This window comes from Microchirus variegatus (assembly GCF_963457635.1).
Source record: "Microchirus variegatus genome assembly, chromosome: 5".
Classification (NCBI taxonomy): Eukaryota; Metazoa; Chordata; class Actinopteri; order Pleuronectiformes; family Soleidae; genus Microchirus; species Microchirus variegatus.
The window spans coordinates 36,875,634-36,900,112 of NC_139806.1; the positions used below are offsets into that span (position 1 = coordinate 36,875,634).

At 38.5% G+C, this 24,479-nt stretch overlaps 2 protein-coding genes across 2 annotated transcripts in view; both read right to left on the reverse strand.

Annotated features, from left to right (window-relative positions):
• Nucleotides 1-396: 396 nt before the first annotated feature.
• Nucleotides 397-7,152, reverse strand: sec22a (SEC22 homolog A, vesicle trafficking protein). The gene is made up of 7 exons (XM_083888839.1): nt 7,065-7,152; nt 5,497-5,707; nt 3,741-3,904; nt 3,378-3,557; nt 2,533-2,651; nt 2,050-2,115; nt 397-1,646 (listed from the first exon to the last, which is right to left on the reverse strand). Exons 2-7 carry the CDS (start codon nt 5,676-5,678, stop codon nt 1,446-1,448), a joined length of 912 nt encoding a protein of 303 aa, XP_083744965.1. The 5' UTR covers nt 5,679-5,707; nt 7,065-7,152; the 3' UTR covers nt 397-1,445.
• A 6,480-nt stretch (nt 7,153-13,632) lies between these two features.
• Nucleotides 13,633-24,479, reverse strand: part of pdia5 (protein disulfide isomerase family A, member 5) — a 52,999-nt gene continuing 42,152 nt past the window's right edge. Inside the window, exons 16-17 of the mRNA XM_083889232.1 lie at nt 15,583-15,717; nt 13,633-14,306 (exon numbers count right to left, since the gene is read on the reverse strand). Coding sequence (XP_083745358.1) covers nt 14,226-14,306; nt 15,583-15,717 — 216 coding nt within the window. The 3' untranslated portion in view covers nt 13,633-14,225. The remainder of the gene's footprint in view (nt 14,307-15,582; nt 15,718-24,479) is intronic.

Here is a 24,479-nt window from a genome sequence, read left to right on the forward strand (position 1 = left end):
TGGACGCGGCGCGCAGTTGCATGGCTTAATTCATTTTCTTTCCATTTTAACTCAATCCAGTGAAGAAACAATATGACTATATTGGCACAACTGTTGAGCTACGTTTGAACAATGAATAAAGGCATGACTCATCTCTATGTGCTGGGATATTGCAGGAAGCCAGGAAATCTTCACGTAACTTCCCAAACACAGCTCAAACTCATGTAATAATTCTAAATGTGAATGTTGTGTTAATATCCACAACACAAGCAAGGAGAACATTTTTGTCCGACCTACTAACTGGCAGATACAGCCATGACTTAACCAAGGGGCTCGGTGGGGGAAAAACAAACCAGAGGCTGCTCAGATGACACACACAGCCTCTGGCCTCTACATCACAGTATCTTCACTGCTGCCAACACAGACTTTTCATTAACATAGTCACTTGACAGTGGCACATCCTGGAGGGTGTGTAGGTGAGCAAGTAGGGAATAAATACGAGCAGGCAGTTGGCGTCTGCTGCAGCAGGAGTTTGTGTCAAGTAAATGCAAAATAACAACAATAACACTAATAAAAAAAAGTGACTATAAAACATATACAATTTATGTAAATCTTAACTGAACACATGCCAGTGAACAATCGGTAAATAAATAGCAAAAAAAATTAGCTGTCCACAAAATGACAAATATCAGATATGACAGTTGGCTCCTGAATACAGAAAACGCCAAAACTGAACGCGAAACATGTAGAAGAGGCAGCATTGCATAGTTCTACATCAAGACAGAGTCGTGCATCATGTCAGGTTACAAAGGCGACATGTTCAAAAAGTGCATGTGACAGTAAGAAAATGAATAAAGTAACTGGATAAAAGCAGAACGTGGGTAAAATGTCAGATAACGATATCAAATTGTACATTTAATTACAATTTTAGTCATTTCTTAATTTTGTTTGGTTAGATTTGACTCACTGGGATTGAGTTATGCATCATAGCCTTGTACATGTAACAAATATATCCTGATTTAAAAAAAAAAAAAAAAAAACTTGTTTTTTAGTACACTTACTACTACTACTGATGTATTTTGATAGGTTTCACAAAATAGCTTTGAATAAAAACAGTTACATTCCTCGAAGTAAAATATAAATGTGGAAGAATTGATCTTTGATAAACTGAACATGATAAACTGCAAGACTCTGACTTAAACTATGGCAGCAATGACAGGAAGCAAGAACGTAGAAATATTTATCTAAAAATGGCGAACAAACCGCAGCCTGATTCAAAGTTGCTGCAGACTTTCAAGCTCAGATCTGCTGTGTTTGAACAAGGACCATTGTGCCGCTGAAAACATTTTTTTGGTTGCTGATTCGTCCTCAGACTGGCTAGAGCTGTAGCGCCGTCTTCTGCTGCATTTCCAGGGCATATGCGAGACATCCGACGGAAAGTCCACTTTAGTCCTTTAAAGTTTGTGTCAGACGTTATAGTCCGGCGCTTTGCCCAGCGGTTGCCTCAGTCTTATCTGCATCGCCATGAAGGCGCCCACCGTCACATGGAAGAGGATCTGCCACATGTTCCTCAGTTCATACAGATACATGTTGGACAGACAGATGAGTGCAAATGCCAGGAAGGACTTACTGTTCCTCCAGACGGAGAAGTAGGCAAACAGGTAGCACTGCAAGCAGAGAAGCACAGTTTGGTTTAAATGCTACACACTTTGTGTGACTGACATTGACAGTGGCACACTGCAATCAATAATGTCCTGAGCAACAATACGTCTGACGAATGTGTAAGAAAGTATGTCTGATAACTGTGTTTTCACCATCAATTTACCAATTTCCAGCAGATTTTTGTATGGCTCCAAAAAAACAAAATCAAAAAGGAATTAAATATCAAAAGCTGCACAAAAGGAGCTTATGAAAATGTTATAGGTGGTGGTGGAGGAGGAAGAGGAGGGGGGTTGAAAGGTATTGAGCTAATGTTAGTCTAGCTGACAAGCTGCTGAGCTGTAAAGTGCAGGGCCATTAGTCAGCCAGTCAGCCAGTGATGAGCTGCTCTTACTGCAGACTATCACTTACCTGATACAGACAGGCTGCTGTGCCGAGGAAGAAGGCAATCACATAATTAAAATCTTCATCGTCATTCTGCAGAGAGGAAGAAAAAGCATAAAGAAAAGTTTTTTTTTTTAGTCATCCATGTCTAGACAGGGTATTATAAACAAACCTTATAAGACAGTTCAGAGACTTTTTTTTCCAGTGTCTCTTTTGGTTTGGTGGATTTTACTGAGACATTTTCAAGAAATGAACATAGTAAAGAGAATATGTCTAACTGGCTGTATGACAGAAGAATAATTCTGATAGAGCAGGAAATGATCAATTTCAGAATAATTGCTCAAAGCACAAGACATACAACGCACAGAAAGTACAGGATGTGTTTGTCAATGAAGATGGATTGTGATGGATTCCTTCACTTTCTCCACCTCCATTTCTGGTTACTTCCATTATTAGTGCCATTATGACTGCCAGACACTACAAAGTCACATTTTCCCCTCAATCATTTACCTGCAGAATGCTCTCTATAGCGTGGACTCCTCGCAGCATGTTCAGGCCTCCACAGAGGACACTGAGCACACAGGACACGATGCCTGGGAGAGTGACTGGCTCCAACATCTGTGTGGGGGCTGAAAGTATGGAAGAAAAAATTATATAATTTATTCATATGTATATAAAATGTATAAGCAATGTACAAAAGACAAATCCCACAATAGAAACACGAAGCTCAGCATACACTGTCTTTCCTCAATCCTCTGACCCATTCCTAATATCAGATTATCTTACTTCACCCCCAGGACAAAATTATTTATGTTATCAGAAAAGGGAGACAAGGGCAAAGGCAAGAACCAACAAAGAACAAACAAAGAGTGGAGGAGAGGATGTCAAGCGAAACACAACAGTTCTAAGTGACCCATTATGGCATCACTTAGCTTTGGACAGCTGAAGTGTGACGGCTCTTATCAGAGGGTTGTTTTCAGAGGCTACTGAAGGGTGACGGGATCTAAACCATAGAGACGCAACAGAACTCTGACCACCAGTCATGTATAGTTTGGAGATTATAAATGAAGGGAAATTATTTAAAATGCTATTTACAGCATATTCAAAATAGAACAATTCTAGGAAAATTCTAAATGTTAGATGTTCTACTGGTGAAGGAAAATGACTGGAGTGGAAAATATAAAAAACAACATTTTTGACCTATATTAACAGTGGTATATGGTGGTTTTAAGAGGAGACGACACCATAGTTATCCTCAGATGGGAAACTCAAGTGTACTACAACAACAACTATGCATACTTGAATTATGTTTGCATCAAGTATGTGTGCAGCAGCAGCAGCAGCTCATGTCCTACCTATGCCCTTGTACTTGGAGGATGTGGGCACAGAGAACCCATTGATAGCTCGCAGATCCTCATGGGAGAGCTGATAGGGCGGTCGCAGCTTGATCTCTGTCTGCATGTCAGCCAGGTTGATCTTGGTGGACAGAGAACGAGGGCTGTTGTAACGCTGTTTGGTCTTCTGGATGAAGGTGTCTGATGGATCACAGCGGTTCGTAACACAGGGAGCAAAACAAGAAAGATAAACAGATTGTTTGGAGCTGAGAGAAAGAGGTTACAGCAAGATTTATTTTATACTCTGTAAAAATGCTAAAATAATCTTTAAAAATATTCTTTGGAGGTTTTAAAAGGCTTCCTCAACCGTACTATGGAGCTTACCAAATTCAATGAAAGAGTATGGCCGCACAGCGCCGCTGATTCTTTTGGGTTCATAGGTGACAATAAACTCTCTCTGCAGTTCATCCAGGAAGCAGAAGGCCAGCACATTAGGGTAGTTTGCAGTGCACACCATCAGATAACCGACACCTAGTGAGCTTGTGAAACTGAAACACAAAAATCAGATTACTTACTAATCTATTTTCACACAGAAACCCTGGGAAACTACAATGAAGACATAATGAACTAAACAGTGCATGTTATAAAAAACAACAATGACATTTCTGATTAAGTAGGCTGCTGCTGTAAACACAGTAGAACTTTATTTCAGCACAGTTGTGCCGACCGTCTCATTATCACAAATCCACCAATAAATAGACACACAATATTTATATGCACCTGAGCAGACACTATCTGTGAGCCTTGTAGTGTTAATTGCTAAACTGAGCACAAATTAATTTCCCCTGGTAGAATGACTTCTAGTTTATCTGAATAGCAGAAAAATACAATTGAGGGAAAGCTGATTATCACAATAACATGGACACAGAACATAGTAGAGACACAAAAAAGTTGATACGATATATGTTAATGCATGTCGGTGCATAGCTACATCAGATAAAGGAAGAGAATCAACTTACACTTCTGATACTACTGTGGCATTTAGTTTCACCAAGATTTGAGAAACTAAAAAATATATTTTCCGAATTAACCCTCGAGTCCATTGTATGAAAGGTGATATTCATGTATTATGGATAACAGAAAGGCCACTTTGGGTAAATGAAGTTAGTTTATAATACCTTGCAAGGCCAGGCTTCACAATAAAAGACACACGAGTCAAACATTCAAAAGGACCAAATGTAATTCATTTTACATGTCACACCTTTAAAGCAGTATCCTTTTATTTAAACTTCAAGGCAAAAAAACACCAAAAGATCCCAAATTGACACATTATATAATGGATAAAATAGAAGGTCTTAGCAGCTCACTGGCCTTGAGAAAAGAAATCAACATCAATGCCACAAACGCTGTTAGAGAGCCTTCTAAAAAGTCATTATTCAGCTTCAACTAGTGCATCACCAACACAAGTGTTCTTCTTGTGGACAAATCTGTTTTTCATTATCTTGAGTCTTCAGACAAGTCACACAGATCAATACAAAAGCAATCAGAAAATAAATCATAAACTCACTCTGGACTAAAAGAAAACTGATTTAGGCTGCCCAGTGATACCAAGTATTTTGAATTCCTATTACTACTCATGTTTCTCCTCTCTTTCTTAAATGAACAAAAGTACAACATTTAACTCTCATTGCAATTATCTTGTTAAAAAAACATATACATGAACTTTGCCGTTTTGCAAACAATAATAACAACTTGAAATGAACAAGTCTCTTCCTGGCCTTCACTGTCTATTGACCTCCCCCTTTGTGCTCCAGGCTTTCAAGTATTATAAGGCTTTGTTTTTTTAACAGTTCACTGATGGTCGATTGGAAGCTTTCTTGCGACCATGTCCTTTGTTTTAACAAGACTAATTAGCTCTTAACATTAGTGCTTGAGCAATTCAAAGCATTTCCCCGAGCACCGTCTGAGCCTTTAAGAAAAGCAGACACCTAAATTAAAAATCTGTTAAAAAACATTTTTCATCATACCTGCTTTGGGTATCAAGAAGAGAAAAGGAGTCTAAATCTCTTTTCTACTGAATATGAAGGACCCTGTAATGGCAAAACATCTAAACTTTAAATCAACATCCATAAAGACTTACTTGACATTGTACGGTCCAGTCTTAAGGGTACAGCGGTCAGGAAACTGGCCGAGTTTTTTGGAGAGAGCTTTGAGATGCTTCTTGGTTTCTTGAAGTTCTTTATCCTGCTCATAGTCGGTGGATGCAGAGAGAGGAAGGCCGTCCCCAACCCGAACCACAGAGGCAAACAACACCATTGACATCTTAAAGCTCTGTCAATCTCACTGAAGGCCTGCAAGCAGATGTAAAACAGTGAAGAAAGCTTGTTAAGAGTGTGTGCTTTTAAGGTGCAGTCTAGCTTGAGAGTATAAAGTCTATTAACAGTCAACTCAATGTGTCATACACTTGCATGAATTGTTGGCAGTGTTAAAATTAGTTTTAATTTATCTTATGCTGTGTTTTCCTTGCTCAGTATGCCAGAGATACAATCTGATTATATTTGATTTATTAAGATATGTTGTTTTCTAAAAAAAAAAACTTAACAGAAAAAAAACATCTGATTCAACAGATATGCATCGGTCTGAGCACTTAATCGATTTCAAATTGTTATTTGCAATGCATCATTCTTAACACTACAGACAAGTATGTCAGAAAGTGATGCAGCAAAGCCAGCTAATGAAAATAACAGCAGACATTTCAATACATAACAATCTCCGTTAGAAAGGATGTCGTGACTTTTACTTGTGTTTCTTGTGTCAAGTTCTTCACTGGTTAGGTCTGGACACACATAAATTACATTTGATCACTTGTAATTGAAAAGATCTGACTTTGATCTAATTTGCAAGCAGTCTGACTCATAACTACTTTGTCCCACTTTAATGACATTGCGAGTGAGTCAGACTTGACTTTTTTAAGACATGTAAAACTTGAATAATCTAACCGTTTGTGTTAAAGCCTCATTGACGGATTCACGGTGGCGTTGTAGTGATTACCTGTGCATTCTTTAGCGTGTGTTTCCCGAGGTTTATTTCCACTGTGATCACTGACATAATTGTATCAGGTGTAATTTACGCAATGAACACAACCCGTCAGTGGCTGTGTTGGTCCACCGTAAGGACCACGGACAGCTCCTCTGAATACATTAACGACGGAGGAAGCGACTGCGTGACGACACGCTTTCACTTCACATGTGGCTAAGCGCTAACATAACATAGCTTCAAACCAAACTCAAGACCACACCGTCATTATCACATTCAGTCACTAAAACATTAACTTATCAGAAGAGCGATGTCAGCTGGGACTGCACATCACTAGCTAAGGAGTGAGAAGCACCGTAAACTTTACTTAAACGCAGCGCTTTTTTGCTAAAGGCCCGACACAGAAGCTTAGTGTTATGTATTAACATTATGTTTTCATAACATTATCAGTCTTTTTCTTTAAAAAAGGGAAACCTGCAAGCTAGTCAAATGGAGCAAATTAGCCACCGTTATCGGCTAACAGATGCTCCCGTTAGCCAACATTTCCCTTATGCTAGCGTTAGCCATCGGCTAGCTGCTGTGTAAACCCTTATCTCAGAGCTATGTTACGGCCAGAACTGAACAAAACATGCATGTCCGACAAAGTAAAATAGTAAATCTGGCATTTGATACCTGGTAAGTGAGTGTAGCATAGTGTGGGCACCCGTAATAGGCTGCTCTGTGAGTGTATAGTGAGCAGCAGAGGCAGCTAGCAAGCATTAGCAGCGGCGAAGGTTTGTGTTTACGTGGCTGTTTCGCTTTGCATTGTGGGTAAAGAAAGACGTCTACAAATGAATGAAGGCTGAAGAGATTTGAACTGTGAGCAGATAATTAGGTGACATTAATTAATGTTTTTGTTTGACAACTAATAAATACATTAAAAAACGATACTGTAATTGTTTTTATTCGTTTATAAGAAATGCAAACTTTCTGTTCTTCTGTCATATAGATAGATAGATAGATAGATAGATAGATAGATAGATAGATAGTCTCTAATAAATAACATGACATTTCTAATAAATCGGACCGAAAACAGGACATTTCATTGGCATCATCATTGTATTTCCTGTCACAATATGGACAAAAACTAATTGTGGCCAGAGGAAATGAAAACAATAAAGTACTGTTAGCTCATTCTTCATATGTACCTATGCAATTTCCCCTGAGATTGCATAGGTACTATTGTCTCACTCTCTCTCTCTCTCTGTGTGTGTTCTTGTACTTGCAGCATACTGAGGACCAGTGAGGGTTTTTAACCAACAAAGTGAGGACATTTTTACGGAGTGAGGAAATTTTGGCCGGTCCTCACTTTGTTTTCATTGAAATCACTTCCTTAGGTTGCTATAACATGCTATATTCATACTCATACTATACTATTTGTCAAAAATGTTGGACGATATAGTAGTATGACTTTTTTGTCAAATTTTGGACCACATCTTTTTTTCAAATGTTTTTTTACTTTTGGACGACATTGTACAGTTTGACGTTTTTGTCAAATTTTGGACCAAAAATTTGGGGTCCAATTTTTTTCCACATTTTGGACGACATAGTATAGTATGACGTTTTTGTCAAATTTTGGGTCCAATTTTTTTTGTCAAATTTTGGACCAAATTTTGGGTAAAACATTTTTCTGTCAAATTTTGGGTAAAAAAAATTGTTGTCAAATTTTGGGTAAAAAAAATTTTGGTCAAATTTTGGACCCGTTTTTTTTTTTCAAAATTGTTTTCAACTTTTGGATGACATAGTATAGTATGACGTTTTTGTCAAATTTTGGACCAAAAAAATAAAAAATAAAATAAATAAATAATCGAAAATGTTTTCCAGCCCTTATTGCTCTGGGGCTCCACCTGCAGACATGTTATGGTACTGCAACCAGTAGTTCTATATAGATGTCATTCATGAAGTAGATATTTGTAATTGTGTTGATTTATAAAGTGGAAATGCTGGTCCTCACTTTGTCAGCAACCCAGTCCTCAGTATGTGGCAAGTACAAGAATGTGTGTGTGTGTGTGTGTGTGTGTGTGTGTGTGTGTGTGTGTGTGTGTGTGTGTGTGTGTGTGTGTGTGTGTGTGTGTGTGTGTGTGTGTGTGTGTGTGTGTGTGTGTGCGTGTGTGTGTGAGACAGTGGCACACAGTGAAAGCAGATGATGGATGTCTGCTGCTGCTGACAAGTTGATAAATAGCCACAGGTCTCAGCAAGTGTTTAGTGTTTTGACAGAATGACTGTGTCTAAACAGTGACACCGTCTAAAACAGACGTGCAAACACATCAGCATTCAGATGCATCAGTGAAAATTTCCTCTTTCCCGGGATGTCATCATTGCACATTTCAACTTTGAGCTCATGCATTCTTGAGAACCTTGACGTGTCTAAAAATAAACATTCCCAACATTCCCTCGGTTCAACTGCAGGGTTTTTACTTTCCTGGAAAGCCTTAAAATATTTTATTCAAAAGTCTTGCGCAAGAACCAATATGATTAGAGTTTCTCAAGTGAGAGTTCGGACAAAGTACAACAGATTTTAACAAGGATGGTGCTGAATGCCACGCTTTCATTTAAATCTTGAATGTTTATCCTGCTTAAATACCACAAAATCACACTAACATCGATGCCAGTGTAGCTGTTTACATTACATTTGACCATATTTTCAAACAGCATTGTTGTTGCTGATGTTTATTTTTCATAATAGCTCCTTTAACATTTACATGACACAATCATGAGGAGTTTGACTCTGGCTGTAAATGATGAATGAATAATGTCAGCTTGGCCTAAAGTTTGTGGATAATCCATTCCACATGCTATAGGTCACGTGTCAAACTCAAGGCCCGGGGGCCAGATGTGGCCCGACACGTCATTTTATGTGGCCCCGCAAGTGATTAATTGGTCTTAAAAATCTGTGTTAAAATAGGTCTATGCTGCTTTAAGGCGTGCGTTGACCATAAACTACATTTCCCACAATCCTGCCACTAGATCGCAGTGCATCATTGTATACGCATCATGCGACGAGTGAAATTGAGATTGAGACTGTGATCGCAGCAGAATGTGTTCACAAAAGTCACAACCAAACATGACGTGGCAGTGAAAGCTCGCTTTATTGTGGCTGAAGAAATCACCTGTGCTTCAAAGTCTTTTTCTGAGGGTGTGTTTTTGAAGCAGTGCATGATGAAGGTGTGTGAGCAGGTCTGACCCGACAAGAAACACCATCGCGGACCAGGTTACATCTATAATGCATAATATTTGTAACTTGAATAAATAATAAATACAGACAGTTATTTAGCAATAAAGTATTGATTTTAACTGTACAGTGTTTGCAGTGAGTCTGCATTACAAACTTCAGGCTCTGTGTTTGAATGACCTCTATCTTGACTCTGTGGAAATGGGGACATACACATTATGGGAAGTGTTTCTTTCAGGTTTGGAGCTACAGGATTTGTGCAGCTTCTACATTGATCCTTATTTTCTAAATATATCCTTTGCACCTCCTCTGATTTAATTCAAGTACTTGAGATTGCTAATTAGTTGAGCTGCAAGTACAGGCTTAGTTTATTTATTTTTTAATAAACAGAACCAAACTAACTAAAAAAAACAGGACATTTCCTTATTTTATAGAAGATCACAGGATACAGAAAAGCATTTCTCGATAAAATAAAGAAAAATAAGAGACCTACAGTTTGTTCATTGGCTGGAGTTACAGTTACAGTCAAACAGCTGAATGTAATGATGCAAAATGACAAATCAGATGCAACATCCTCAACACGAGTGAAGAAAGTGTGTTGAACAGAACTGATGGTGAATAACTGATAGTGAATGTACTGGTTAATTCAGCTGGAAGTTGCCTACAGGGTGTAGCCGTCAAATAAAATGAATCAAGGCCGTTCTCCTCATTCATTACCACTTTATTTTAGCAATATCATTAAAAAGACACTACTCTTCTCAGTGTTGATTAACAGCTCCATTAGATTTCACAGAAAGTCAACACAGAGATCTTGCAGCAAAGAATGCAAACGATTACTGCTTCATGAGAAATGATCTAAAGAAATCTTTATCTCTCTGGAGCAGATGCTCTGACTGAGGCCTATTTATTCCATTGTTCTGGTGTTTGGGCCAATTTGTTGTAATGTAAGCTTATTGAACAGAAGAAAGACAACAAAAAAAAACCAAGTTAACAAGATCAACGGCAGGTAGTGAAAGCAGACACTGGAAGATTGTGTGGTTTGTATGAAAAAAATAACAAAGGAAAGGGAAGACTGAGATCACACTGACATGACACAGATAAAACCCTGAGCAGAACACAATTATCCATAAAAAGAAAATGGCTCCTCTAAATGGTGCTTGAATCCCAGCCGACCATGACTTAGTATTAACTGCCCTCCATTGCATTCACAGGTTAAAACTCTTGCGATGAAGTAAACTCACAAATAAGAAAAGATGTTCTGCCCCTTTGAAAATCCTCTTTATTTAAATTAGGATTGAGACGGTGTTTCTGTCCATGCACATGTGGTATTAATCAGCCGGCTGTGGCTGAACACGACATGCATCCAAACAGCAGCACTTCATCTCCACTGACCCGTGTGACCCTGCAAGAAACTAAAGTCAAAAAGTCACTCCTCAACTAGACTGAGATTGGAGGTCGAAGCTGTGAAGACTCAGCTCCACACGGGTTTATCAGGACCTTGATGCTAAAATGCTAATAGTTTTTTTATTTTTTTTTTCCTCTCAGTACTTGACAGGTCTGTCATCATTGAAGCACAAAGGCTCTGGAAGTGAGACTCTTCACAACTGCGCTCACTGATGTGGCACTGGTCACTTCTAGGACATGTGCCACTTCCAAGCTATTTATCATAATAAAGCCATCAGTGTCAGTTCTGCTGAGTTCTGCTCGTGGGTCTGTTTGTTTTTCCTCTGAGATGCTGAACTGAGGAAAATGTCAAAATAAACAGGCACCAACAAAAAAAAATAAAAATAGTCAGCCCAGTCACCCAACACGGTCAACTTATATTTATTTCATTATGCCAAACGTGTAGTATTTTAAAAGAACATGTTCTCAGACTTAGAATATTCCTTAGAACACAAATTGTTGTCTATACAATTAAATTTCACTTAAAACATTTCAACAGGGATTTATGATCTGAAATAGACAAAAAAACAGATTATATGAGGTCATCAATAACACAATAGTATAAAAAAGACTGGTGTAAAACTGGTGTCGTCCATTTTGAGATGCAGGTGTTTTGTGGTGGTTGATCGTGACAATAATAATTGAAGCATTTATGTTGGTGTATCAATAAACAGTGATGACAAGGAGGTCTTCATCATCATATGATCAAGAGATCGTCCTGTTGGTGACATTAATATACGTCTCATGGCCACATTTTAATAAAGCCACAACCAGAACATAATGGTTAATCAATAAATATCTGAACAATAAAATAACATCTATAACGCCAGGTTTATTCAAGACATGCTTGAACATTACATACACATGTTGCATGAGTTAAACTCATTGACAGCTCACTAATATAGAAGACCAGCTAATAATATGTATGTATATGTATATATATATACACACACATATATGTGCGTGTGTATATACGTATATGTATATATATATGTGTGTGTGCGTGTGTATAAAACAAATAGAAGGAGAAGAGTTTTTTGGAAATCTTTGATTTTATTTGTTTTAATCTTGCAAGGTCCGTACTGCAAGGGGCAAAACTGTACATATGGCTGGGCACAGAAAAAAACAAATCAACAAAGGCAACAATGACTTCTTGGCATAAGTGTGAAACATGTCCCTACAGAACACAAACCTTTGGGATTAGAGAGCGACGACGGTTGTTCTATTGTTCAACAAACACTGTGAAGATTTCTAAGGAAAACCCATGAACAAAGTGAACAAAGGTAATCGTTCCCCTGTATGAGGAGAATAAACACCTAATTACAGCGATATGTCAACATCTATTGGAATGAAAGGGGTAAAAAAAAAAAGCACTTCAATTTTAATAGTCACATTAAACACTAAACACAAAAAGGTGTTTGGTGCCAGCCAGAACATGTGGGATTAAGAATCACAATGTTCAGTAACATCTACTGAGAAAAAGCTCCTCTTCATACATGATATTCTGATATAGCACAGAAAAAGGACTATTCAGTACATTTCTTGTCATGGGATACAAACAGTATTTGATTTGGTGACCTAAGGGCTCAAAATGATTCGGCTGGAATGCATAATTACAAACAAACTATTTCCCTTTAATTGTGTTTCGCTATCCCTGAGAACCATATTCATGATGAGGGAAAGTCGTGAATAATGACAGGAACACCTACAGTCGAGCCTTTACATGTTTCAGCGTAGGAGCAAAGCATTGAAATAAAAAATAAAAAACTGCAATGGAGGTGATAACGATGGCTCTGAAGCATCAGTGATGTTGTGGGACAGTGTCTGGGGATTCCACTTGTGAAGTCATTACCTTAAATACAATGGAAGGCATTGGAGATCACCATCCAAACTACATGAAGCTGTGAAAGGCTGAGGTGTGGCAGGCAAATGCAGATCAGGGAAAAACTGGCCGGTGCATTGACTTTGCTCTTGGTTCCTTGGTGTTCAGTTCAGCAGAAAAAAAAGATGCAAAAAACATGAAGGTATAAAATATGATTCCTTAAACTTCAACAAAAACCCTGAATGCCCTAAGTGTAAACCAGACGTCTAAATGATTCCAGCACCTCCATGAATGATGTGTGAGAACAGGATTTTTAAGGATGGAGGATAGTTGTGGACATTTTATGATCAACATGCATGAATATACTTAAGTGTCTCCCGTGCTTGTGTGAATAAGCCCTAATTGAGGAAATCCCACTCTGACTGAACAGCACAGGAAGTAGAAGAGGTGAAAAGAGTCACTACAGTTCACGTGGACGCAGAAAGCCTGAAAAGATTAAGGGTAATGTGCGTGAATATTTGGCTTTTCATGCTCTTGACTTACTACTCCCTCCCACTTATCGTTATTTCACATTTCTACAATTCCAGCATTTTAATTTTATCTCTTAGATTTGTAAGGCCACACCTTTGAGCAAACAAATGTACGAGTGATCATGAAAGTTTGGAACCAAACAGAATATTGACTCGATGACCATGAGTTCACTTACCTCACATTGCTGTAGTACCTGATTACAAACAGTAACACTTCTCATATCTTTTGGCTATTTTAGATGTTAGAATTCAGTGATTGAACTGATCTGTGAGGATTAAAAAAAGCTATAATCTGGATGATACATGACAATTTAGTATGAAACCATTTGAACACATGACTGTCAATAATCAGAGTCTCTTCTAGAGACAAAAAAGCAGGGATGATGGAACTGGATTCGAACTCCTGTGGATGAATAGACGGTGTAGCGTCCATCTTTAACCACCATAGGTGCCGGCCAGTCATACTGACCCCCACATGCCTAAGTGGGGGTGAGTATTGCATAGATACTGTATAGGGTGTAGCTTTTCACATAATGCAGTCACAGTGTTTGGGCAAAAACATGAAATCACCTTTTTCCTCTGCGTATTTCCGCCCCAAAATATCCATCGGGACAAAAAAAAAAAAAAAATCTCAAGTGGTTGGTTTGACTGTAGGTAATCTGTTGGTATTACAAACGTGATCACCACGGTATTAAAAAAATAGCCTTTCGTTGAGGTCATCAAGTCTCCCACGACAGTGCGGATCGGGCCCTTGTCAGAGTCAAAGGTCACAGTGCAATGACAAACTGTGCAGTGCGACGCCCCCTTCCTTCCCTCGCACGCCAACCTCAAAGATCCTCCTTCCTCTTGACAACCTTTTCCTGGTCACGCCCTCTTAGACTGCGCATGAAACCTATGAAGCCGGCCTCCTGTGGAGAAATTTAAAAAAAGTCACCCAGACATTAGAAAAATTCCAATTATTATCTTTACATGTACTGTGAATGTACACTATGAGTTCAGTTAAAGGTTGGGTGGGAGATCATTTTCTGGAGCATTTTGTTTACTGTATTGTTTAAAATCCTCAATAAATCAATGCATCGTCACAAACTTGAGGAATGTCAGTCACCTGTGGAACGGACAGGCCTGCAAAAGCACCATCCAATCATATTGAACTGACCTAATGAATTCATTAATTGGATTGTGATGCATAAATCAAAGTGCCATCTGCCTGTCACCCCCACCACTTTGCACGTACCCCTCTTTGTGCACTAAAGCCCGATTTATACTCCTGCGTAAAGTGCTACGTCAGTTACGGAGAGAGCCCTCTACGTCACTGGAGAGAGAATATATTTTGTAAGTGTCCGTCACTCTGTCAAGGAACAACGAAGACGACAAGGGCTGCTATTGGACCTCAGTCAGTCTCTGGGTGGCATCGACAGAAATGCGGTGGGTGCCCTGATGATTAATATGAGGTAGCACCTTTCGTAGCGACCCCTACTGATCGGGCGGGAAATTGCAGTGTGTATCCGGCACCACGACGGAGAACTATGAGGTCTCGAGGGGTGTCCGTGGTTACGCAGTTGGATAACGCATTACGCAGTTGTAGAAGTATAATGAGGCCTTAATCGTGCATCAGAAAACAACGGCAGAGCTTATGCTAGCTTGCTAAATGTTCTTGCAGAAAAGGTGACAACAACAGGTGTTTTGTTGGCAAATAGAGCTGCAACTAACGATTGTTTTCGTAATCGATTAATCTGACGATTATTTTCTCGATTAATCGATGAATCGTTTGGTTCATAAAATGTCAGAAAATGTTAAAAAACGTTGATCAGCGTTTGTCAAAGCTGGAAAAGATGATGTTCTCAAAAGTCTTGTTTTGTTCACAAACCAAAATGATTCAGTTTTAATGATTTCTTTGTTTATGTGGAGCAAAGAAACCAAGAAAATATTCACATTTAAGAAGCTGAAACAATCAGAAATCTTGTTTTAATAATGAAAAAAGCTTCAAACCGATTATCGATTATCAAAATAGTTGGCGATTAATTTAGTAATCGATTAATAATCGATTCATTGATTCATCGTTTCAGCTCAGCGATACAAAACCAGAGTGAACATCGGTGATGCGTTTGAATGGTTTGGTCCAAGATCTCCCAACCCGACCTTTACGTAAACTTAATAGCAAGTAAGATAATAAATACAACTTACCCCACGATCTCCATTGTATTTTTCCACAAACTTGCCATAGTTGTAGTAGTTGAATGTTGGGTAACCCTCCACTCCTTCCTGCTTACAAAGCTCATGATTCTGTCCTCTGGTACAGTCCACAGCGGCGTATGCAATCTGAATAACAGGTAAGAGTTAACAATGGTGAGTGTGACGTAGAGATAGACATTTATCATATGAATCAACAGTGACAAATAAACCGCATGAACATGTTTAAGCGCATACTTAACAGCACGTGTTAAAAAGTCAATTTAAAGCTGTCTTTTATCTGAGTTTGGGACAAAGTTGCCCGAGGAGACATTATGCAATCGTGGTGTTTAAAATAGTTATTTTCTCTGACTATAAAAACAGCAATAATGACAACAACAAAGTTTAATGTAGGTGCTCATTTGTCCTGTGGCAATAAAAGCAGACAGAAGCATGTTGTGCTTCCTAAGCCCTTTTGTATTTATGCTTCAACTCAGATTCTGTCATTAAGTGTCAGTGTTTTATTGTTCTATAAAAAAATTACTCAAATTCACATCCAGCATTTTTATTGTCCGGGTTCAATTAGTTATTGTTCCTGTATCTCTTAAGCACTCTATCTGTTTTAAAAACATTATAATTGTACTGTAGATCAATACTATAAAACGTACACGTACGACATTACAAGACAGTGTTATAGAAGAAAACTCAATATTTTTCCATATTTACAACAAAGAATAACATGTATTCAGAAACTCTGTTCACACAGTACAACGAAAGGATTTTATAGACAACGAAAACAAATGAATTAACAAAATATACTACATTAAAAAAACATTTATGTCAACAATCTTTTGGGTTCATATGAAGTGTATTTATCATTTTGAAAGGTTGAATTTAAGACAGCATTTTCATTCATTCATTCATTCACAATAAAACATTTGTTATTTGTTTTTGTGTACAATGTGAGACATAAGGATATGAAAGTCAAACATAACATTGTTCCTCTGATCGAGCTCCTGACTCACCAGCAATTTGATGTGAGGGTTATTTATTATTATTATTTATGTCCTCGTGTATCTTTTGTCTCTTGGCTATATTTTGTACCCTACTGCACACTAACTCCATCCAACCTCAGCACAATGATGCACATCTTGCATTTATGATGACCCTTTTGAATCTTGCACCCGACAACTACTACAAAAAAACTCAAACTAACACTTAAACTAATAAAACTACACTAAGCATTTCCAAAATATAAACAAAAAGTCAAAACTAAATAAAACTAATGAAATCCCAAAACTATTATAACGTTGGTACAAAGTAGAATTTGTAGTCAATTTGATTTTTCTCTTCTCCAATTTGTCTGAGGTATGGTGTGTTTTTTCTGAACAGTATTTCGTTCTGATGAACTTGACTTGATCGAACCTCATTGGATATAAAATAACTACCATTTGTTGTATTATTACAATGTGAAATTCGTGTTTCGTCAGAGAACGACCTTCACAGAATGTGCTACATGTAATAGAATTTTCTCCAGGCACTTGATTTATTGCGTTCACGAGAAGGAGATGGACATGAGAGGTCGCAGTGACCTTAATCTCTGTCAACAAGTTCATCAGTCAGTTCATTTTTGTCCATTATTCACTCTGACCTTTACACCCACACACACACAGCAGCTCTGCCTTCAGTTCCTGTCACTGATATTTTTATTCTGCGGTTATGAATCTTATAATTGTGCCCAAGATTATAGTTTGAGTTTCTCTCTGGGAAGAAATAAAGCACCGTGAAGAAATGGCATTCGGGTAAAAACTAAAAAAAAAAAGATGATGGACAGGAAAAACTGTTCTACAAAGAGACTTTGCATCGTTAAGTTTGAACTATAAATGGTAATGTAGACTTTTTTTTTCAACCATCAGTTCTGCCTGAACTGTATATTCTCCCCCACATATAAAAGGATTAGCTCTTCAGTGTGAATCTCCCAATGAAACCTCACTGCAGAAACTGGGCCTTTTTAAAGATGCTTAACTAACGGAGCAAATAAAGCAGAAAAACACATTTCAGAAGAAGCTAAAAATAAAAGAAGCTGGTTTAATAATAATAATAATAATAATAATAATAATAATAATAATAATAATAATAATTTAAAAAAAACCTTGATCTGAGCTGTTTTACAGGATCTCGTGCTACATGGTTGAGTGGAGTCCACACTCTAACCTCTCTGGTTGACGAGGATAGCGTGTTAGCGCGTTACCCTGCTCACCACCTCTGGAATAAACCTTCACATAATCACCTTAAACATAAAGGTGTGCTAAAACTATCAGCTCATTTAAATTAGCTCTTAAAAGACATCGTTTTGCTGCAGCTTATCAGTACATTTTATACACAACCTCCATTTAATCCTTTATTTGTTTTTTTTTTGTTTGTTTTACTGCCTTTTAGATTGCAGTTAGCAGTTGTTTTCTTAATGTTGTGCTTAAAATTATTATCTAATTTTTTTAGAAAGCACTTTTCACTGCCTTGCGCTTTATTATCAATTCTATTTTTCTTAATGTTTTCGTGCCTCTGTAAAGAAGAGGAAGAGTCTCTAATGCCGTGTTTCCACTACACGGTCCCAGCTCGACTCGCCTCGCGGTTGTGTTTCCCTTTACAATAGTATCTCCTCAACGTGGGCGGAGTCATCATAGCACGGCTGCATGAAACTGCCATGACTTTGTTTTATATGTGACACACAAACTAGTGACTTGTAAAGCAGTTGTTTTCAGTGCAGTAAATCATTAGAATCGGTTAATTAAAAACATTTTTTCAGAACTTCCTCCATGACCGGAGCACAGACTCTGTCTGACAGTCACTGGACCGAAATAGGTTTTTAGGATTTATCTCCTATACTTACACTAAGTGGAACCACTAAAACATGACTGAGTCTTGTTTTTTTTCACATTTTTGGGACTGGTATGGCCTCCTGAGTCCCAAATATAAGTACTAAAATGATTTTGCACAATATGTGCCCTTTAAAGGGGAAGTAAGTAGTTTATAGTGCCATCTAGAGGAGAGGCTGAAATGTACAACAAAGACCTGCTCCTCTGCTCACCCCCTCCCTTCCCTGAGCGCTACAGTATCCTCAGAGGGTCAAATGTCGTCCTCGTCGTCTTTCTCCGTGTCAGCAGATGAGGTTCGTGAGGTGAGGGAGAGGGCGGAGCTACCGGGGCCGTAGCAGACGAAGCGGAGAGAGAGGAGGCGGGACTTCAGCTACAAGTAAAGAGACGCTTGATTTGTTCTCTTGCGTTTGTCCTTACAGGCTCCCGTAGAAACATGGCGTCTCTCTGCTAACAGTGGCTATGCAACCGCGGCCTGCGACCATGTTATTTTACATGACTTTTTGAAACACTACGAAAATGAAACAAAAACTATTATACAGCGACTAGACAATGCAGGAGCACATAATATGTATAAAAAAGTGGATTTTGGGTTATATAAACCCATAAATACTACATATTGTCCCTTTAAGTCTTTTAAACTGATCTACAGTTCGGCCTTGTTCGCTTTGACTCTTGTGTCGGACGTCTTGCTCATGCCTCTTCCTGTGACAGCACGTCTGACGACATCACACGTAGCATCAGCTCAGCTCACTTGGAACCTCACCAGTGCAGGTACAAAAGAAACAGGTACTATTGCTAATGGAAACACAAAAATAACCGTGTTGTGCTCATAGAAAAGGGGCTTAAATGGTGTAACATAAATTATTTTGCCTTGAATCCAAGTAACTTTAAGCCTCAATGATGGTATTTTCACAAGAATGGGACTGACATGAGTGTGGATGGAAAACCGCAAACACAAACACAGCTACTGCTGGTGCTGGTGTGAAAGAAAAGAAATAATGCATTAGTCTTCAGCTGAAGAGGAAGTTGGAGAAAAGATTCCCACAGCAGTCACTCCAACATAAAAACAACAGAGGAGATTTATGTTGTGAGGCTGTTGCATCGATTAGCGACAAGTTACCCAATAAGGCGTAAATGCCGCCTCACTGATACATGGCTCACTCAGCGTGTCCTTTAGGACAGCTGAAATGCCACTTTCTCTCTCTGGGCTCTGAACACTTCACGTTGAACTTGTCAACAATAATCGTTCCCCGTTCATCTGCCTGTTCAAGCCCAATGAGGAAACGACAAATCTGCTGCAGAGGGAAAACATATTAGACACTTTCTCTGTGTGCGCGGCCATGAAGTGCCTCTCAAAACTTCTCGTCCTAATTACAAACAACAAGTGCCTCTCGTTTCTTTTATGCAAATACAAATACTGAAATGTGGAGAATCTGCATTAGTACCAATAAGCTGTTAGATGAGCGCACAGAGGGAGATGTGGCTACGTCAGCTTAATTGGAAAATACGTTTAATGCAAAAGGAAAACAGGAAAAAATAATAGTTTACTACACATGAGTGGCTAATACAGAGCCAACAAAGGGACAGTCCAAGTCTACAATGTGTTAATCCAGTGTCTTGTAATGGGTGTCTAATCCTCTAAGTGCTCGCCCCAACAAGACTATTTCACAGTCTTGGTGTGAGCTGTGTTCATTCAGCAGAACTGAGGTGTTTTATCTCTTTAAAAAAAAATGTCAGCATAAATTCAGCTGACAACACTGTAAACTCACCTGAAAGCTATTGTTTACAAAGGACACGTTTTTCCACATTTGACGACCTCTGAGTTATGACACTTTGAGTGACAACATCACTACTTTAAGCAGCGGCAGCACCAACGAGGGACATAATTTAACTACAGACTTCATCCGACTGCTCAACCAGAGTGTAATCAATCAGAGTTGCTGTGAATTGACACAACAAAATGAAGTTGTAGAGATGCTGTTCTTCAAAGTCTGCAGCCAGTTCCATTATTGATTCATCTTCAGGTGACACAGAATCACACATCATGTCACTGGACCAATAGTAAAGTTTCTGAGGAGCAGTATGTTACAAGTTGACTTGGTCTCAATTACCCAGTGTCATAGTGAGGAGCCATTTATTGACTTAAGATAACTTAACTCAAGCAAGTCCAATAACCTACAGCTACTTACTGAAGATATTTTTATACCTGCATCTTAAGTGCTCTATTTATCTTTTTGTTCGTTTTGTGTCTTCAACTTCAAATTGACAAACAACTTTAGATTTAATTGGATTTAAAGGACTCATATTATATCCTATTTTTCCAAGTTAACTTAGTTCCCTGGTGTCCTAATGAACATGTCTGTGACATGCTTTGGTCAAAATAACATAAGGATGAAGCACCACAGAAGTTCAATCACTCTGCCAAAACAGCCCTGTTCACAACGCTCTGTTTAGTATTATCTCTTTAGGTCCACCTTAAATGTCCACCTTAAAATGACATCAGCCACAGAGGCTACTGAGAGCTAACAGCAGTTAGCATTTGGAAAAGTGATCATTTACAGGCTCTAGCAGGCACATTGCTGTCATATATAACATGTATCCACTGGACAGATAAATCCTCTGAGGCTGGAATTTTGTGTAGGACTCTGTGCTGCACTGTGGAGCCAAGAATAGAACTTTTCGCTGACTTCCGGTTTTCGGATACCACTGCCCTCACCAGCGGAGCTCAGCGAGACAACAATTGCAGGAATTTAGCGCATTGTGACGTCCCAATGAGCACGTAAGTCAACATCACGTTTTATCGCCTGTACTTAGACTGAGTGAGTCATCTTTGTTCACACTTTGCTGACTGATATGACCTCCTTTAAAACTTTAACACACATATGCGCATGGATATATGTAGATTTTATTGGATTATTGTAGATTTTAGTGGATTAAACCATTTAACCAACTACACTTGTTGGACATTATAAAGCACCAAGACCTCGGCTTGAGGGAAGTTTGTGGAGCTCTTGGGATTTTAATACACGAGCCCTGCATTTTATTAAAGCTGCCACATTGGCCACATTGCATTCAATAGTAAAGAATTAAAAGCAGGTCAATGTTTCAAAGAACTCAAATGTACCTTCAAGAAAAAAAAAAGATGGGTCCTAATTTTACAATTTGCCTTCAAAATACTGTAAGTCTGGCTTAATTTTACACATTTCTAAAACTTCCGATTACCTTAACTTGTGTTTCTTCATGTGTATATTTAAACATGTAGAAACAAAATGCACAGTGAGCCTTGTTTACTAGCATGTAGTTTCTTTGTGCCTGCCTCTGCTGTTTCCCTGCAGCATTATACTTATAATGTGCCACTGCCACCTGTTAAAATGTGGACCAATTTTGTACCAAACTACAACTTTGGCTAACACTAAAAACACTTTGTAACACAACTACAGATCTACAGTGAAAGACCAGGGTCACTGTTTTCCAGGAAATGATATATTTCCAATAAACTTCCATTTATAAGTGTGTGCTGTGTGCGGCTGCATCATTCAGAAGACACACAGATAACAGGTGGAAACACCATGTTCAGTAGTAAATGGTTGAAACTGTGCTTTGTCATGAAAGACGCCAGCTTTAAGAAACAAGTTGTCCAAGACAATGTTTACATTTAACACAATACTATTGATTAGAATCTGGAAAAAGACAAACCAGCTCAGAACCACCCACATGCTCCCCTGCTGTCATACAGCACAGAATGTGGAGTTTTGATTGTTTGTGTCTTCAAAGTTGGAGCTAAGCTTGTGTTTGTCTTTGGTAAATGAGGCAAAGGCAGTTAATAGACCTTGATCAACACCGGCTTGGTATAATACACTGTGGCTCAGCTTTATAAACAGAGAGCACTGCCAAGTAAACACATGCCGAGCCCTCGGATTTACTCTCGCCAAACACAACTTCACACTTCCACTGGAGGGACGTGGACAAGAGGTACAGAGCAGTCACGCTCGCCTCAGTGCAGTTTAGAATGGTACACTCTGATCTGACTTGCATTTCCATGACAGGGTGTGTGGGTCAGATATGTAAAATCACTGGACAGATACAAATGTAATCCAAAAATCCTATATGTTGCACGCTTCACTATGCACTGACTGTAAAAATGTAAATAGAAATCAGCAAAAGCATTTTAGCAGAGTCATGCTTGGGCCCTTTATTATTATTATTATTATTTTATTTTTTTAACCTGTCCTGTCCAGTACCTTGGACATGTAGTGTGGTTGACTGCATGCCCTGTGGCATGTTTTGGTTCCATGCGCACCGCCATGTTTGATTCGTACCCATCTCACACAGTCTTGTGATATTTATTTAATGACAATATTTCATTATCTTTGAAATGACTCGTTAAATGTATTGTTAACAGCTTCATAGTTCATAACAGTTCTAAAATGCTGTGGGATCACAGCAATTAAACATGCAGTAATCAGTTCATTCCAGGTAGAAAATGAAGTGCTAATTAACAGTAAATGAACTCATATATTGTGTATATTACACACATTCCTATCACACTGTCTAAGAATCCTCTGGAGTAGGACGATGAAAGGTTATCGGAAAGTTGAAGATGTTGGAATAGTGCAGGTGTAGAATTAAGTCCACTCTGGCTGTTTCAATACTCAGGTCATGTTCTGTGATATATTGCTCCATCTCCAGGATCTAAGATGTTTAGTGACCTCTGATGATTTGAAACTGCTACTGAGGGAATTTTTCAGAGGCTTTTCCTGCCACTATGGCGAAGTAAACAAACAGAGTCACATGACGTCTGCACAGTCTCTATTGCAAACTGGCTCTTAAACCAAAGAAACAACAAACATTTGTGACTGGTGTAGAAGTTTCAAATATTTGTATCTGGGTTAAACTTGTGTTCTGGGAATCGTTTGTTGGACTGATGTGATGCAGACTTGTTTTCCAGTTATTACAATATATGTAAATACCGTATTTTCCGCACTTTAAGGTGCACTTAAAAGCCTTTATTTTTCTCAAAAAACGACAGTGCGCCTTATAATCCGGAGCGCCTTATATATGGATCAATTGGTAAAGTTTGACTTTACCTGTTTTGTTGACATTCCCTTTAGCACAGCTCCATCTAGTGGATGCATAACGCAACCCCAGTCAAACGTTTGACTGCAATATCTTCTATTCTATGCGCTTTATAATCCGGTGCACTCTATATATGAAAACAGTTCTAAAGTAGGACATTCATTGAAGGTGCGCCTTATAGTGCGGAAAATACAGTATATATATATATGTATATATATCTACATATATACAGTATATATTATAATGTGGATTACATAGTGTCATTTTACTGTTGTACTGTTGATGCATGTTGGTGTCCACTTTCAGAATGACTAGATTAACAAAGGAATGCTTAATATATCAGACTTGTTGCTGAAGGGCAAAACTCAAGAGTTAAAAACAAACATTTCCAGCTCAGCTGTTGAGGTTTAATACTATTGAGAAATGTTACAAAGAATTGCCTCAGAAAAACGGATGACTAAGTTGTTGAGGTCACATTTTCATCCGATCTGATGACGATTCTGAAAATTCCAAACTAATGAAAGAGCTTAAGTGTCTGTGAGACATTGAGTATGTGTGTGTGTGTGTGTGTGTGTGTGTGTGTGGGAGAGAGCAAAAGAGAGAAAGAGAGTGTGTATGTGTGAGTCTCACACACAGTTAAAAGAGGCTTGAAAATATTGACCTGCAGTCAGAGGCTTTTAAAAGCAGAGAGCAGGAGTGGGAGGGTTTGGTGACACGAGTCATGAGCGAAAGTATTGAGAGAGAGAGTAAAGATGATGGAGGTTGAGGATGAAAGTGTCCTGTTGTGACCACATGAACCTACGATAACCCTAAAGCACAGCGTGTGCCAAAGGTTTAATGGAAAACTCGCATGAAGGAGGTAAAATTTTAACTGTGTTTTGGTTATGTATTAGCAGACGGTAACCTTGATGACTGTGATCGGCAAAAAATTACTTTTGCTAATACAGACACTAAGGGTGA